Below are 17225 nucleotides of genomic sequence, written 5' to 3'. Positions count from 1 at the left end.
CCCCCTGGCGGCCCCCGGCGGAAGAGCCACGCACCGACCGGGAGGCGCACTGGTGTCTGTCTACCCCAAGATTGTTGCTACTGTTGATTTTTGTGAGTTTTGTTTTTGTTTTGGAAAAATCGAAGTGTCTAGGTCCGGAGAGATTAGCATAGAGGCACGGCGTTTGCCTTGCCTGCAGAAGGACAGTGGTTCGAATCCTGGTATCCCATATGGTCCCCTGTGCCTGCCAGGAGTGATTTCTGAGTGCAGAGCCAGGAGTAACCCCTGAGCACTGCCAGGTGTGGTGTGATCCCCAAAAAAACAAGAAATAAATAAATAAGTAAATAAAAAAAATCCAAGTGTCTTTATTCCTGAAAATAGTTTAGTTATGGCAATAGGAGTCGGAGTGCCTGGGCAGAGCCCCCCACGCCCGTCCAGGTCATCAGAGTGGCCTAGATGGGGGAGCCAAAGGGTACGCTTCTTCTGCAGTCCAAGGGGTGCAATAGTCCAGCAGGCCCACAATGCAATCCGGACAAAGGGATCCCCCCTAGTCTCAAGCTCTGACCAGCCATGCATGGCATCTGTGCATCTGTGCAGTGCTGGGTCCGGTGCATGACAGCCACCCCGTTTGAGGCTACTGCCTGGGGTTCCCCACCCACCCACCCCAGCCTCAAAGGGTCCTCAAACCCATCTACGCCTGTTCCAGCTCCAAGTCCCCATACAGCAGGGCTCCACTAAAGATGGTGAGTGGCTCCTCCGAGTGTGCTAGCTGGCCGGTGACCAGGTCGATGCACACTGTGTCCCCGGCCTGCAGCGGCAAGATGAGGCTGAAGACGCCCAACGCACCTGGGCTGGGCTGGCTCTCGGCCACCGGCTTGTTTTCCAGGCCCTCAGGCTCGTAGCCCCCCGAGTCGATGCGGGCCACCCCGATGTTGGAGCGGGATAACACAGCCTCCACTTTCTCGTGCCGATGACCGGTTAGCACTGCACTCAGCAAATAGCGCCCTGCCACTGGTGCAGTGAACACACCTAGGAGGGGCAAGGCTGGGGGTCAGTGGCAGAGGCCAGGCAAGCACTGAGGAGCCTGTCCCCAAATTCCTGGGCATGCAGGACGTGGAATAGGACATTTCCATTTGCCCAGCAGAGGGCAGGGTATATGTGTGTGGGGGGGGGGGGGGGAGGGGGGTGTGCCCCACTAAAGGGCAGGACGGCCTAGCCCACACCCGCCCAGGCTCTGCCCAGTATAGGACCATTCAGGGAACGAGATTCAGGAGTTGCCAAGAGAAGAATGAAAGCAGGTCTGGCAGCCTGGCAGATTCCCGGGACTGCCCTGTGTTCAGGCTTACCCGTGGCAGGGTCATAGTAACCTCCATCATTGAGCAGGACTCTGTCGAAGGGCACTGTGCCCGGCTCAGACCTGGGCAGGCTCAGGGCAGCTGAGAAGGCCACCCGGGGCCCAGAGACTGCAGGTGCTCCTTCCACTCCTGCGGGGAAGTGGGGGTTATGGGTGAGTGTTGGGGTCCCATGCAGAGCCCCTCACCGCCACCCCCTTCCCATCCATCTCTGTCAGCTGCCCTCCCACTTCCCACCCCAGTCTCTGATGAGGGGAACTTACCCTGTTCTCCTTGGGGACCTGTGGGTGGAGAAGGGGAGAGTGAGCCCTGGCCATTTGACAAACGTCTGTGGCTCCCTGTACCACAGGCGCTGTGCAGACTGCAAAGGGGGCTCCAGGTGAGAGAAACTTGGGGCATTTCCCAAACCCTGCACAGCCCAGGTGGGCTCAGTTAGATCTTTCTTGTTTGAGGGCCACACCCAGCAACACTCCAGGATCATTCCTTTTTTTTTTTTTTTTTTGGTTTTTGGGCCACACCCATTTGACGCTCAGGGGTTACTCCTGGCTATGCGCTCAGAAGTTGCTCCTGGCTTGGGGGACCATATGGGACACCGAGGGATCGAACCACAGTCCGTCCAAGGCTAGCGCAGGCAAGGCAGGCACCTTACCTTTAGCGCCACCGCCCGGACCCCAGGATCATTCCTGACCTGGCTCAGGGGACCATATAGGATGCTGGAGACTGAACCTGGCTCAGAGCATGAAAGGCCTTCCTCTCTAGCCCTCAACTTGGGTCTTTAGTATATCTGCATTTCCCATTACCCTACACAGTAGCTATCCCAGCCCCTGGTTTCCCCATTTTTCCATTTTTTTTTTGGTCATATCTGATGGCACTAAAGGGTTACTTCACTCAGACATCACTCCTGGCAGACTCACAAGACCCCCATATGGGATGCCAGGGATTGAGTCTGGGCCAGCCGTATGTGAGGCAAATGCCTTACCCACTATGCTATCTCTCGAGCCCTCCCCATCTCTCTGTCAAGATCAGAACAAAGTGCCAAGCCTGGGCTGCCCAGAGAGGGGGGCGGGGTGTCAGTCACTCAGCAGTAGGCAGGACCTCAGCAACGTACCGGGCAGCCCCATAGGTCCCTGTTGTCCATCCTTGCCAGGAAATCCTGGAGGTCCAGCAGGACCTGGGGGTCCCTGCAGTCCTGGAGGCCCTGGGGGCCCAGCCTCACCTGCAGGCCCTGCAGTGACAAAGCTAAGATGAAGGGGAGGAGCCAGACAGAAGTTTCTAGAAGGTAGTAATGGATGCGGTGGATGGGAGAGGTTGCTGCCATCATGCTGGACACCAGGCTGGCAGTGTGGCCCACCCCCCTCCACCCTCAGACCTCTGGGAGTCACTGGGCAATCTGAGACAAAGCAAACACACAGGATATCTAGTTCATGCTAGGCAAGCAAGAAGGAAGCGGAAGAGGTGCTGGCGAAAGAGGGGGCTGGAAGGGGACCCCAGGCCCTCACCAGTGAGGTCCTGGAGGCTGAGCTGATGCAGCTGGTCTTCCAGCAGCAACACGGAGCCGTTGAGGGCACCCAGCCGCCGCCCCAGGCCTGCCTGCCCTCCCAGCAGCTTCTCCAGCAGGGCCGCCTGAGTCTGGCTGGTGTCGTTGGCTTCCCGCAGGCCGGCCCAGAGCCCAGCCACATGTCTGGAGAGGCCTTCGCGCAGGCCCTGCAGGCCCCCAGCCACTGTGTCCAGCCGATCGCAGATGCCCTCCAGGCGACCCAGGCGACCCTCGAGGCTGGGGCACTGGCTGGCCTGGGCCTGTCCCTCCTCCAGGCCCCGAAAACGTTCCTCGCTCTCGGTCACATGCTCTGAAGCTTCTTGCTGCAGCCGGTTGATCTCAGAGATGATTCGGTCCTTGGTGGCCCCCAAGTCGGCCAGATCGGAGCCCTGGCCCTCCACGGCCGTCTGCAGCTCGTGCAGGGAGTCGTTGAGGGAGCTGAAGGTCAGAATCACCTCTGAGAGCTCACCCTGCAAAGTCTGCAGGGCCGTGCCTGAGCTGCCCCCAAACACACTGAAGCCGTCCAGAGGTCCCCGGCTCGGTCCCCCGGTACCAGAGCTTGCTCCGGGTTCCCGGGGAGGCAGGAGTGGACAGGGGCAGCGTTCCACGCCGTCACCACGCGGGTGGCCCAGTTCATCCTGTACCCTTCCACAGGCCCCACAGCCCTCGTCCCCACGGGCCTGCAGCAGGGCCTCCAAGTGGCCCAACCGTGTGGCTGTGATGTTCAACCGCAGAGCCAACTCGGCTGCCACCTCCTCCTGGGCATCTGCCCGGCTCTGGAGATGCCCCACGGCCCTCTGCAGCCCCTCCAGCACCGCCTGCCGGGCCTCTCCAGCAGCCTCTACCTTGTGCAAGCCTGAGCTTAGCATCCGCAGCTGCCCCTCGCTGTCCAGCACCCTGTGCTCCAGAGCACGGAGGCCCTTGCTGACCTGCTCCACCGGGGCCCCGGAGCAGAGCTGCCCACATGCCTGCACGGCCCCAGTCACCTGGTCCTCCAGGGCATGCAGCCGTCCACCCAGCACCCCGCTTACGTTGGCCAGCTGGCCCTCCAGCTTCTCCAGCTGGCCCCGGGCAGCTGAGGGCAGCCAGCGAACCAGCCCTCCCGGCCGGCCAGGCCCCCTCGTCTCCTCCTGCTCCTCTAAAGGCCCCAAGGTGGAGTTGAATCGGTCCTCCAGGTGGGAGAGGCGGGAAGCCAAGCTGGTGTAGCCTGGGGGATGACCCCCCTGCCCTGCAGCGCCTCCCAGCTCTTCACCTCGCCGGCCACTTAGGACTGTCACCGAGCCGGCCACCACATCTAGCCGGCGCTCCAGCTCAGCTAGCCTGCGGCCCAGCTCCGGGGGACAGCATTCCTGCGTAGGCCGGGGGCCTAGGCCCGGGCCGGTAAGTTGCCGCTGCCTCTCCTCCACTGAGGCCAGCAGCTTCTCCAGGGCCAGCAGCCGCTCGTGATCCTCCTGCTGCTGCCGTTGGAAGCTGTCCAGCCCCGTCACGCACGCTGGACACGACTCCTGCAGCCGCACCTCCAACTCCCGCAGCAGCCCTTCGGAGGGGCTGGGAGGGCCCCGGGCCTGCTCTGGTGTCCCACGGGCCCCGTCATCACCACCCCCATCCCCAGCGCCGTGATGGTTGTTGTTGAGATGGTCCAGCTCCTGGTCATGAGTGGAGACGCGGTTGTCCAGGAGCTGCAGATGCCGCTGGATCTCGTGGAGTGTCTCATGCACGCCTGGGCGGGCAGCGGCGTCTGCAGGCTGCTGCCGGCCATTAAAGGCCGTCTCCACGGCTTTCTGAACGTCATCCGCCAGGCGCCCGTTCAGTCCCTGCAGCACGCCTCGGAGGCCCTGCAGGTCCTTGGTCAGGCCCTGCACTCGCTCCTCCAGCTGCTGCACCTTCTCCGATGTCCCAGGACCTGGCAGAGATGTAAAGGCTCAGAGTCGCGTGACCACCTCCTCCTGCCCGTCCCCACGCCAGAGAGGGTGGAGGCTACTTTGGCCACTCATGGGGATGGTGGTGGTGAGAAGTTAGGAGCTTTGGGCCAGCAGAGACAGGAGGAAAATGCATTAATGGATGTCCACACCCAGTGTGGTACCAAATCTTTCTCCTTTGTAACTGTCTTACAACCATTGGGCTGATCCCTTAAGTGCATCCCATTTTGCAGATAAAAGAGAGAGAGAAGCTATCTTCTGTAACTGGGCCTCGAGCACAAGATTAGTAAGTGGCCGAGCCAATGTCAAAACTGCGTCCTGAGCACGAGCCAAGCCCTTTCCATTGTCCACGGTGCTGCCTCGCTTTCCGGAAATGACACACTTGTCCGTGGAACGGGGATGATACTATCTGTCCTCCCTCATCAGGCTGAGCAAGCAAAGTGAGAACATGACGGAGGGGGGTGCATAGACCCCTCCACTCTAGTGGCTATTCCTGGGATAAACAAATAAGGCTCCAGGGAAAGTCAAGGGCCCTGGCTGGACAGGCAAGTCTGCCGGAAGTTCCTGTTTCCATAATTACTGCCTGGGCAGCCATCTCCCTGGTTGGCCAACGCTGCACATCCGCAGTGCCCAGCACACAGGAAGGCAGTGGGAACAGTGGCATTGTAGAACCTGCAGTCTCCGGGGGCCTGTGAGGGGTTGGGGGCTGGAGAGGGCTGCACTGCATGCTAGGAGCTGTAGTTCCAAGCAGAGCCCCTAAGGACCAGACTCTGGAGCTAGGCCCGGGGCCTCCTGCAGCTGTTCCCCCACGAGGAAGTTTTCCCGCCACACGTGGGCGTACATGAGCACATTCCCTTTAGGGTCTCAGTTTCTGCAGCACAGAACACGTACGTAGACTCAGGCACACACAGGTATGCCTACATTCATATGCACACACATACACACATATTCGCACACACACACTATATATGCTTACAGACATATTCACTCGGGGACCTTACTGGCTCCCTCTGCCCTTTCCTCTCTCTGCCTCTGAATCCGAGGTGCTCTCTGTTCACTGTCCCCATCTGTCTCCCCAGAGGCACCCACACTCACCTTCCCCACCAAGTCCACTCAGGTGGCTGCCGGCACTGGAGCCGGAGAGGTTGGGGCGGGAGGGCCGGGGGGGCGGGGTGGCCACGGCAGGGCCCAGCGCAGGGGCCGAATTCTCAGCACAGTCATCACCACGGTAGCCCTGGCAACACCTCCACTCCATGTCCGTCACTGTCTTGTAGGCCACACGGTACCGAGGCCGGAGAAAGCTGCGGTATCTGTGTGAGAGGCAGCAGGAGTTTGGGAATCTCCCTGGCCCATGGGGGACCCAGTCCCTGTCCTCAGAGATAAGCATCTGGAGGCCGGGTTTGGGGGTGAGAGTAGGACTGTGCCTCCTCTGCCTGGATCCCCCCCGATTCTGTCCAGCATGTGGCCTCGCTCAGTTGACAGCTGTCAGCAGGCTGGCCCAGAGCCAAGCCCCTTCTTCCTCCCTTTGTCCTGTACAGAAATCTCGCCTCTTATTGAGCCAGAGAAGGGACCTGAGCTGTGGGAGTGCAGCCCAGGTGAGCTGCCACCCCTCTCCCCATCCCACTGTCCCCTGGACACAGTCACTTGAAGACCAACTGAGCCTCTGCCTGCTATCACGGCTGACTCAGCAGGTGCCCCTTGTCACTCGCCTCTGGCGTGACCCAGCCCCCCAGAAACCCCCTACCCCCACCCTGCGCCGGTGCTCACGTGACGCTGCGAGTACACTGAGGTTGGCCCCAGCCGCAGGGCTGGTAGTCCGGCTTCACGAAGGCCTCCACGCCATCCTCCAGCACGCAGCTCACCGTGCGGCTCACCACGTAGGCACACCAATTCCTGCGGGAAGCAGCACATCTGGGCCCTGGGCCCTGGACCCATGTCCAGAGAGGGGTCTGGGGGCCCCACAGAGGGGATGGAGGACGGTGAGAAATAAGGGGGCCCTGGGGAGCTCAGGTTTGTCGGGGCCAGTCCCGTCCCCGCCATGCTCATAAAGTCCACTCAGGACTGGGCCAGGAGGTGAGAGTAGAAAACCGCAACCCACCCACCACAGCTGGTCTCACAGGGGTGTGTGAGGGGAGGGGCTGCCTCTTGCTTCTCTGAGTGCCCACACTGAGTCCAGGGGTTCCCCAGCTCCTGGCTCCCACCCACCCCTCAGGGCAGTGGCAGGCGGTATAGCGGAGAGCCCAGCCCTCTCTCCTGAGCAGAGAAAGAGGCATTGATGAGGGGCTCCCCCACCCGGCCCCAGGCCTCATGCATGCTGGCCCCACATGCACACAGGAGCTGATTTGGGGTGTCTAGGTGGGTGGGGGGAGGTTGGCGCTGCACCCCCAGAAAACAGGCGGGCAGGAAAGCCTGGTCCCTGCCTCTGAGTTGGGAGGGCCAACTTGGTGGTTCCCCTCTGCTGTTCCCTCAGGGCTTGATGGGGAAACCTCACAATTCTCAGAGCCCCAGAAAACGCCCTGCAGGAAGATGGGCGTGTGAGGAGCCTCTGGTGGACAGACAGACAGATGGACGGAGGGCTTCCTCTCTTGTCCCCACAGCACTCAGAGGCTGGCGGGGGTAGCCAAGTGGGGTGAGGACACCCATCTCCTGGCCCGCCCCACCTCCTCTCACCTGTGGCGGCTGGCAGGCCGGGGTGCACTCTGGGCCTGGGGTCCTCCGGGGCTGAGTGTCCGGCCCCCCGCCGTGTAGAGGCTGTAGCCCCGAGGGGGGTAGCTCGCGGCCCCCACGGCCGTGGTCAGCAGGCAGCAGAGGTAGCAGCTCCACAGGGCCCGGGGGGCCATGGCGGGGGCTCCGGAGTGGCCCTCAGAGGCACATCCCGGCAGGTCCTCTAGGACAGCAGTGGCCAGGACCTGGCCCAGCTTCTTGCCTGCAGCCCCCAGCCTCAGCCTTCTCGGGCTGACCCTCTCCCCCTCCTCTCCCCTCCTCCAGAGGCTCCTCTGCTCCTTCCTCTCTCCTCCTCTCTCCTCTCCTGAGGGACGTCTGATGCCGTCCTGGGGCCTGCCCAGGGCTCTCGGGAACCTCCTCCCCAATGACCGTTCCTGGGGTGACAGGGCTTTGGCCCTGCGGCTGTTGGAGTGGCTCTGGGGCGGGCCCTGGCCTCCCGCCTTGCTCCCCTCCCTTCCCCCCTGTCTGGCTGGCGCTCCGGCCTCCCCTTCCTTCCCCCACCTCTCCAACCATCGGGCGCCACATCTGCTTCTTGTTAACTCCGGGAAAGGGGGGGAGGAAAAGAGAAATGCGGAGTTGCCGCCGGGCCTGCGGCCAGTCTCAGACGGGCCACAGAGAGTGGGGCCAGGCCAGCGCCCAGGAGGCCCCCGCAGGCCGTGTAGACAGGGAGCAGGAGCTCTTCTCTCTGGGGACAGGGCTGGCACTCCTGGGGGACCCGACATAGGATGGAGCACGGGAAGGGAAGATGGGCTAGAGGGTCTCTCTCACACACACACACATGTATATATGGACTTACATACACACAGACTCACATGCACCCACAGACACAGAGTCACACAGAGAACCCAGACTTACATACATACATTCACACACAGTCATAAACGCATACACAAGCTTACATACATGCCCCCACAGACACAGACACACAAGATACACAGAGACGCAGAGATATACACGCATGCAACACAGGTTTACAGATTTACTCTAATGACTGGTCCAACGCCACCCAAGTCCAGAGCAAGAGTGAGACCTAAGTGGCAGGAATGAGGGAGAAAGAAGGAAGGAAGGACTCGAAAGATGGGAGCTGCCTTTTTTTGGGAGTCACATCCAGTGATGTTTGGGGACCATGTGGTATCAAGGCTCAACCAACCATTCCAAGTCTTTTGTACTCCCTGACCCCAAAACTCTCATTCCTTTATGGGGGGAGAGGGGCTGGCAGTGGTGATGTTTGGGCCACACCCAACAGTGCTCAGGGCTTCCTCCTGGTTCTGTGCTCAGGGATCGATCACTCCTGGCAGTGCTGGAGATAAAACACTGTCGCTACGCGCAAAGCAAGATAGCGCAACACTGTACTATCTCTAGGGCCTCAACACCCTTGTTCATAGAAAGGCCAAAGGAACACAAGATCATCGGTCTTGTCTTGGCCAAAAAGGGTAGGAGCGGGTGGGGGGCCTGGGGAGGCCTGGATCCCTATCTGGGTGGGGCTGGAGGAAGCCTTCTTGTCTCAAAGCTTCTGTAGTGGTCAAGGAGCCCAGCCACATCCCCCTCAGCCTGGCCGGAAAACTCCTCTTGAGATGACAGCATCTGCCTGCTGGGCGCCGTCACCATCTGGCAGCCCAGCTGGGACTCAAGAGCCTGTGGTTCCCCATGTGTATGGACTGGGGACAGAGACAGAGAGGAGATGAGAGTGCCGTGGGCAGACCCTGGGGAGTGGAGGGCAGAGAGCAAGAGGTTGGAATCAGGGGGGCTGCTGGGAGGGGCCAGAAAATTCCCCTGAGGCAGGAGAGACATTGCCAAGGGTGCTAGGCAAATGGGTGATGAGTTCTGCAGAAAGGTCAGGCCCCAGCTGCTGGGGGTTGGAGGAGCCCGGGGGAGCACCCACATAGTGGAAGGGAACACAGGACAAGGGCAGAGAGAACATTCAAGCTGGAAACATGGTGCCTGCCTCAGTTTCTCCGTCTCTAACATGCAGATAGCCATAGTTCCCCCCTCCTGTCTTCATTTGCAAAGCTTGAGTTAGGTGACAAGCATTTCAAAAGGTGGCTGGCATGGACCCCCCCCCCAGGTTTATAAATGTTGGCTCTTATTGGTGTCAAGAAAAATGGGGACAGAAAGTCCAAGGGGACACTTGGTGACAGTAGGGCTCAGGTGACTGGCTCAGAGCTTAATTCTGACTTTTGAGTAGGGCACATATATAAATAAAGCAAAGTGCCAGTGAGGACAAGAAACCAAGCATGAGGGCCCATGGGGGCAGCCTAGGGTTCCCCCTTTTTCCCCTCATAAAAGCATTATTACTTGGAGCAAATTCCATGGCTCATTGCAGAGTTGGGTGGAATCTGCTGACTATGTGTCCCCAATTCCTTCCACATCCGGCATTGTGGCGTGGTGCGGGTGAGAGTGATGATGGAGACTGAGAGTACAGAGGAGCACGGAAGAGCATAGCAATGGCTGGGGCAATGAGTGGGATCAGAGCCAGATAAGGAAGGTGCCAAAATTTGTGCCAGGATGGGGAGGTGGAGGAGAGGATCTTTGGGGGAACCAAGAATTTGATTTGGAGAAAAGGAGCTTAAGATAATGGGACCATGGGGCTGGAGAGATAGCACAGCAGTAGGGCATTTGCCTTGCATGCAGCTGATCTAGGACAGACGGTGGTTTGAATCCGGCATCCCATATAGTTCCCTGGACCTGCCAGGAGCGATTTCTGAGCACAGAACCAGGAGTAACCCCGGAGCACTGCCAAGTGTGACCCAAAAACCAAAAACCAAAAAAAAAAAAAAAAAAAAAACAAAGATGATGGGACCAGTGTGATAGTACAGCAGGAAGGGTGTTTGCCTTAAACACAGCCAACCCAGGTTTGATCCCTGGCATCACACAGGGTCCTCCAAGCTCACCAGGAATAATTCCTTAGCACAGAGCCAAGAGGTAAGCCCTCAGCACTGCCAGATGTGGCCCCTACAACCAAGACCAAAACTAAAACCAAAACCAAAGCAACCTATTAAAAAAAAATGACGGGGCCGGGCGGTGGCGCTAAAGGTAAGGTGCCTGCCTTGCCTGCGCTAACCTTGGACGGACCGCGGTTCGATCCCCCGGTGTCCCATATGGTCCCCCAAGCCAGGAGCAAACTTCTGAGCACATAGCCAGGAGTAACCCCTGAGCGTTACCGGGTGTGGCCCAAAAACCAAAAAAAAAAAAAAAAAAATGACAAGAGCACTAAAGAGGCCATGAAAAAAATTCTTCCACGAGTGGTTGGAAGAGTGGGGGCACCAGATTCTGGAAATCCTTTCAAGACAATAACTGGCAGCCATAAGAATGGATCCCAAATCTTCACAGTCCCCGTCTGAGTCCCTGTTGGATCTGCTTGAGGGCCCAGCGTGCAATCAGGGTGCCTTCGAGAAAAGCTAGTAAAAAAGGCTGCTGAGTAAAATCTGGAGCCGACAGCAAGGATCATCATGGCTGCTCCCCAGAGATCAGGGAGTTGGCACCAATCAGGAAGATCCTGCTTTATTTTATTTGGGGGGGGGGGGGAATTGGGGAGAGCTCCTACTCTAATGTTCCCATTCCATGTGGAAGATTCTGGTCTCAGAATCAGTTTTACTTCCTAAGCCAGGGTAGGGCGCACCCCACTCTTCTTTCAGGGAGCACTCCACTTCCTCTCTTGACATGAGATTTCTTTTTTCTTTTTTGGAGTGGTAGTGATGGAATGGTCCACACGAGGCAGTGATCAGGGCTTCTTTTTTTTTTTGGGGGGGGGGCCCACACCCGGCGGTACTCAGGGGTTACTCCTGGCTGTCTGCTCAGAAATAGCTCCTGGCAGGCACGGGGGACCATATGGGACACCAGGATTTGAACCAAGCACCTTTGGTCCTGGATCGGCTGCTTGCAAGGCAAACGCTGCTGTGCTATCTCTCCAGGCCCGATCAGGGCTTCTTATTCTTGGTGGCACTCGGAGGATCATATGGGGTGCCAGAGATCGAACCTGGGTTCTTGTGAGCAAGGCAAGAACCTTCCCCGCTGTACCATTGCTCTGGTCCTGCCTGCCATGAGTTATCTCTTTTTTGTTGTTGTTGTTGTTTGTTTGTTTGTTTTGGAATCACAATTGGTGGTGCTCAGGAGGTACTTTTTGTTCTGTGTTCAGACTTGGCAGGCTAGGGTGACTATATTGGATGCTGGGAATCGAACCCGGGTAGGCTGCGTGCAAGGCAAACTCCCTACCTGATGTGCTATTGCTTTGGCCCCAGAAGTTTTCTTCCTCTCCTCTTTCCCTTCTCTCCCTTTAGGGTGACCAGAAAAGTCATCCCAACCATATTGTCATTGCTCTGTCGTCACCTAGGCCTGCGCCCACCCCCTCCCAAGTTTCTAAATCTGTTGTCTATTTTAAGTGTGTCAAGTCAAAAATGTTGGCTTTGAAAAATAATTGCAGTAAGTTGTGTTTCATTTAGTCCCAGAGTTAGAAGCCAAGACTTGAATGTGAGTGAGATCGTCTGCCTGTGAGGCAGTTCTCAGCGGCGGCCTGAGGGGCCGGGCGAGCGGCCTGCAGTGGGTGAAGTTTGAAGAGACGTTGGTGGTGTGTGTAGGAACATAGGCAGTGCTACTTTAGGTGACCATTTACAGCAGACACCCACCTAGTTTCATTGCATTGAAGGGGCCTGAGCGATACACAGTGTGTAAGGGTGTTTGCCTTGCAAGCAAGCAACTGAGGTTGGATCCTGGGCATCCCTATGGTCTCCTGAGCCTGCTGGAAGTGATTTCTGAGCACAAAGCAGAGAGTCAGAAGTAATTCCTGAGTATCACTGAGTGTGATCCCAAAAAAAGTGCATTGTAGAGCCTGCCAACAACCAAGGTTAAGTCCCTGGGGTATTAGGACAAGCTCTTATTCTTTTTTTTTTTTTGGTTTTTGGGCCACACCCGGTGACGCTCAGGGGTTACTCCTGGCTATTCGCTCAGAAGTTGCTCCTGGCTTGGGGGACCATATGGGACGCCGGGGGATCGAACTGCGGTCCGTCCTAGGCTAGCGCAGGTAAGGCAGGCACCTTACCTTTAGCGCCACCGCCCGGCCCCCAAGCTCTTATTCTTTACCTATTTCAAGTTGGGGGCTTTCCTCTTGCTTATTGTCAGTCTTGGCTGTTCTCGGTAACCCCGCCTCCCCCATTCATTCATTCCCTTGTTGCTGCCTGGGCTGTGAGCTCAGTCCTGGGGTTTCCCAGCTAATCAAAAACATTATTTTTTCACTTTTTCTTTTTTTGGGCTTTTGAGTCATATCTGGAGATACTCATAGCTTACTCTTGGCTCTGCACTCAGAAATCACTCCTGACTATGCGTGGAGGACCATGCTTGGAATACCGGGGATAGAACCTGGGTTGGCTGCATGCATGGCAAGTGCCCTGCCCGCTGTGCTATGGCTCTGACCCAAGGAACATTTTCTTTTTTTTTTTTTTTTTTTTTTTTTGGTTTTTGGGTCACACCCGGCTGTGCTCAGGAGTTACTCCTGGCTGTCTGCTCAGAAATAGCTCCTGGCAGGCACGGGGGACCATATGGGACACCGGGATTCGAACCAACTACCTTTGGTCCTGGATGGGCTGCTTGCAAGGCAAACACTGCTGTGCTATCTCTCCGGGCCTAAGGAACATTTTCTATCCAATTCTCTCTGCAAGAGGTCTAAAGAGTAGGCAGAGGCTGAGGGGGAAATAATGTGAACTGAGCTTTGGATACACAAACCCAGATGGTGTGTCAAACTCACAGAGATTTGTGAACAAATGTCCAATCCTAGGCTGGATTGAATGTTGCTTTGCATGTGGTCAATTTGGTTTGACCACACAGAGTCCCCCAAGCACTGCCAGGAGTGATCCCTGAGTGTAGACCACTGATTCTCAATTATTTTTTGTCATGCCCCCCTAGAAAGAAGAAAACATTTTTTGCGCCCCTCCGCCCCTCTGCGCGACTGTAAATAGTATCTATTTTTTTTTTTTTTTTTTGGTTTTTTTTGGGTCTCACCCGGCAGTGCTCAGGGGTTACTCCTGGCTCCAGGCTCAGAAGTCGCTCCTGGCAAGCATGGGGGACCATATGGGACGCCGGGATTCGAACCGATGACCTTCTGCATGAGAGGCAAACGCCTTACCTCCATGCTATCTCTCCGGCCCCAAATAGTATCTATTTTTTTTGTTTGTTTGTTTTTGGGCCACACCCGGCGGTGCTCAGGGGTTACTCCTGGCTGTCTGCTCAGAAATAGCTCCTGGCAGGCACGAGGGACTATATGGGACACCGGGATTCGAACCAACCACCTTTGGTCCTGGATCGGCTGCTTGCAAGGCAAACGCCATTGTGCTATCTCTCTGGGCCCCAATATCTTTATTAAAAAAAAAACTTTAACCTGCAAAACAAAAATATATAAAATAATTTGAGCTGCTTTTTTAAGCAGAGTTGATGCCTGGATTAATGGCGCCAATGAGCACATTTTGCAATGCATAGCTTTTCGAAGTGAGGTATGAAGCAGGACACAGCAACTCTTAGCTCCAGAGACATACAGAGACATAAACACGGGGCTTAGCTTGTTATGACAGTGTTTGCCAAGGTCAAATGCGTCCCCCTTTACAGAGCCTCGAGCCCCCTCTGGGGGGCGAGCCCCACTATTTGAGAAGCACTGGTATAGACCCAGGAGTAATCCCTAACACACACACACACACACACACACACACACACACACACACACACAGCCCAATTTTGTTCAAATGCACATGATTTCCTTTCCCTCTATTAAAACCAAGATGACAGGGGCCTGGAAGATAGCTTCAAGGGTTAGGGTATATGCTTGGAATGCACAAAACCTCCAGTTCAATTCTGGTGTCACATGCCCTCCAGAGTCCTGATGGACGCCAGTAAGAAGCATGCCCAGCTAGCATCAGAGTACCTTGTCCACACAGCCAGGCTGCGTAGTGGCAGGATTAGCCACCAGCCATTGCTTGGGAGGCCTCAATGTAAAACAAAAACAGGCCCCAAAATGGAGTCATTTATGCTAACTCACAAGTCACCAAGTGAATAATGAATTTCAGCCTCACCTAGGAATGGAATTTGTTGTTTACCATGCCCAGCTATGCTTAGGACTTACTCCTGGCTTTGTGTTCCAGAATCACTTGGGAATGGGGGGCAGAAAGATAGCACATCAGTAAGGTGTTTGCCTCACAAGCAGCTGATCCAGGATGAATGGTGGTTCAAATCCTGGTGTCCCATGTGGTCCCCTGTGCCTGCCAGGAACAATTTTTGAGGGCAGAGCCAGGAGTAACCCCTGAGAGCCACTGTGTATGACCACCTCCCCCACAAAATATAGCAAAACCAACAAACCCAGAATCACGTGTAGGGGGACCATATACTTGTAGGAGTGCCAGGGATAAAACCTGGTGTCTGCTGTGTGCAAGTCAAGTGCCCAACTTGCTCTGGCCTCTGAAATGAAATCTTCGGTCAAGATCACCTTGTCATTACTAGCGAGGCCCTTCACCCAGTCAGACCCTGCTTGCCACCAACCCACATTCTGCTGAGTCTAATTCCTTTTCTCCTCCTTCTCCCCTAGGTCTGTCACTCTGTGTCGTTCCTCCAAGCTCCTCTGCTGTAGATGCAGCAGCCCTGGTCATGAACTGCTGGAAAAAGCCAGTGAAATCCTGAGAACAAACTCAGTTGAACTGTTTCTCACCCTTCCAAGCCTTCTCCCTGTGCTTCAGGAACTGACCTCTGGATTCATAGTCTCCTTTTCCCAGGTCTTGTTTTTTTCCCCCTTAAAACTCCTGAGCCCAATTCTGGCTTCACATCTACTTGAAGACACCATTATCTGTCAACTCGATCATCATCAGAGACTGAGCTCCATACCCGCCTGAACAGGACCTCCTAAATGCTTTGCTTGCTTGACTTCCCACACACTTTCCCACCAAGGTCTCCTGAAGTTTCCCCTGTACTAGGCTATGCCTAGTTTAGTCCCAGAGCTATTTTTTATTTCGGTTCCCATCAGGCACAAGGCCAAACACCCATTCCAGGCTGATAAAGGCTTCGCTGACTTAGGCATAGGAAGTTTTGTGAGGTGAAGGACCCTTCTGGATGGTTCTAAGAAACCCCTTCCCTCTTGCTCCAGACTAGGTGGAAGAGGACCGGCCACCCTCTGTACATCTATGGTCAACCTTATCACCTCTAGTCTATGACCTGATAGGGAAGTTTTTTTTTTGGGGGGGGGGGCCTCTGGAGGTCCAGAACACTTTGCCTCTAGATCAGCTGTTTTGGGGAGTGCAGGAATCTGACCCAGTGTCCTGACACAGAGTCTGAAATTCTTCTTTCCAGGAGTCTGGTGCCTTCAACAATCCACCTAAGTGTCTGTTGGTTAGTCTTGGCTGGGTTTCACATTTGCAGGAGACTCCAAGCCGAATGTGTGTAATCCTTTTAAGAACCAGACCTGGGAGGGGACGTCTGGGTTTCAATATTGCATCGGAGGAGGCACAGGGGAGGAATTCCAAAAAGGAACCTTCTGGGAAATTCTGAAGATGCTGGGGAAGGAGGTGGGGGCCACATCCTGAGGATCTACAGACAGGATAGAAGTCAGCAAGAACAAAGGCTGGTGGTCCTAGGCCGGACCCCTGAGGGCCCTGCACCAGTCGCCGTCTGGACACACAACCACAAACTGGTGCTCCAGACCCAGAGCTGCTCCTGGAGTTTTCTTTGGCGGCGACAGCAGCGTCCCCTGAGCCTCGGCCCCTATCGCAAAGCAACTGGCTTCCATTACCCCTGCCTGACAGATCCAGCCAGCAGCCCCGCCTCTGCCCCCAGCCTGGCCCGATGCCATTCCCTTTTAAGGCCAGGCCCAGGACCGCCTGCAGGGGTGCAAGGGGTGAATGGTGGGTGGGTGCAGGCGCTGCCTGAACACGGGGTGCCGGGGTCCCCAGGGCCTCTCTCCTTACCTGGGCCCCCTCAACCGGATGCCCACCCCCAACTCTCTTCTCATCTTTCCTCCCTGACCCGCCTGCCCTGACCCCCTTGTGGGTCCCAGTCCCAGCCCTTCCCTTCCTCCCCTTTTCCTCCCCCACATCCGGGGGGTGATTTCCCACTTGGCGCAGGTCCCACGGTTGGGGTTTTGGATTCCGGGAGAGAGAGAGGGGGGGGGGCCGCCCTCCTTCCGACGCCCACCTCCGGGGATGGGGTAACTGGAGGAGGGAGCCTTGGAGAAGGGAGGCATTGGTCAGCGCCCGGGTGCATGGTTTTGCAGAGGTAACCTTGAGTCCGGGACAGAACCCGGACTCCCCAGGCCCCTCAAGTCCCCGTCCTGCACCACCGCTGGGCCATCCCACGGGGACGGGAAGGGGGGACACTCAGGGAAGGGCAGGGCCCAAAGGAAGCACCTGGTTGGGTCGGGCCGGGAAGAGAGGAGCGAGTAACGGAACGGAACGGGGGGCAAGGCAGGAAAGAAGGGGTCGGGGTGGAGAGGTTCGGGGAGGCGGACGCAGCTCGGCTGAGCCGCAGCGCGGCCCAGCTGCGCCAGATGTGCCAGCTGTGGCCAGCTGCAGGGAGCCGGAGGCCGCCGCACGCTCCGGCGAGGCCACGCCCCTGTTGCCCGACCACGCCCCCACCCGCTGTGCGGCCACACCCGCAAAGAGACCATGCCCATGCGGGAAAGGCCACGCCCCTGTTGCCCCGGTCACGCCCACAAAGGGAGAGTAGCCCTGTTGCATCTGGCCACGCCCATAG

The 17225-nt window shown here is 56.9% G+C and overlaps 1 protein-coding gene across 1 annotated transcript; it reads right to left on the bottom strand.

Annotated features, from left to right (window-relative positions):
- Positions 1 to 649: 649 nt before the first annotated feature.
- On the bottom strand, positions 650 to 7737 carry EMILIN1 (elastin microfibril interfacer 1). Its single transcript, XM_049784173.1, has 8 exons — positions 7458 to 7737; positions 6555 to 6680; positions 5883 to 6097; positions 2831 to 4771; positions 2440 to 2556; positions 1595 to 1612; positions 1326 to 1463; positions 650 to 1008 (listed from the first exon to the last, which is right to left on the bottom strand). The coding sequence occupies exons 1-8, from the start codon at positions 7625 to 7627 to the stop codon at positions 671 to 673; spliced, it is 3063 nt and encodes a 1020-aa protein (XP_049640130.1). The 5' UTR covers positions 7628 to 7737; the 3' UTR covers positions 650 to 670.
- Positions 7738 to 17225: the final 9488 nt, after the last annotated feature.

This window comes from Suncus etruscus, chromosome 12, assembly GCF_024139225.1.
Source record: "Suncus etruscus isolate mSunEtr1 chromosome 12, mSunEtr1.pri.cur, whole genome shotgun sequence".
Classification (NCBI taxonomy): Eukaryota; Metazoa; Chordata; class Mammalia; order Eulipotyphla; family Soricidae; genus Suncus; species Suncus etruscus.
The sequence above is the reverse complement of the archived record's forward strand: the minus strand, read 5'-3'. Positions and strand labels throughout refer to the sequence as shown.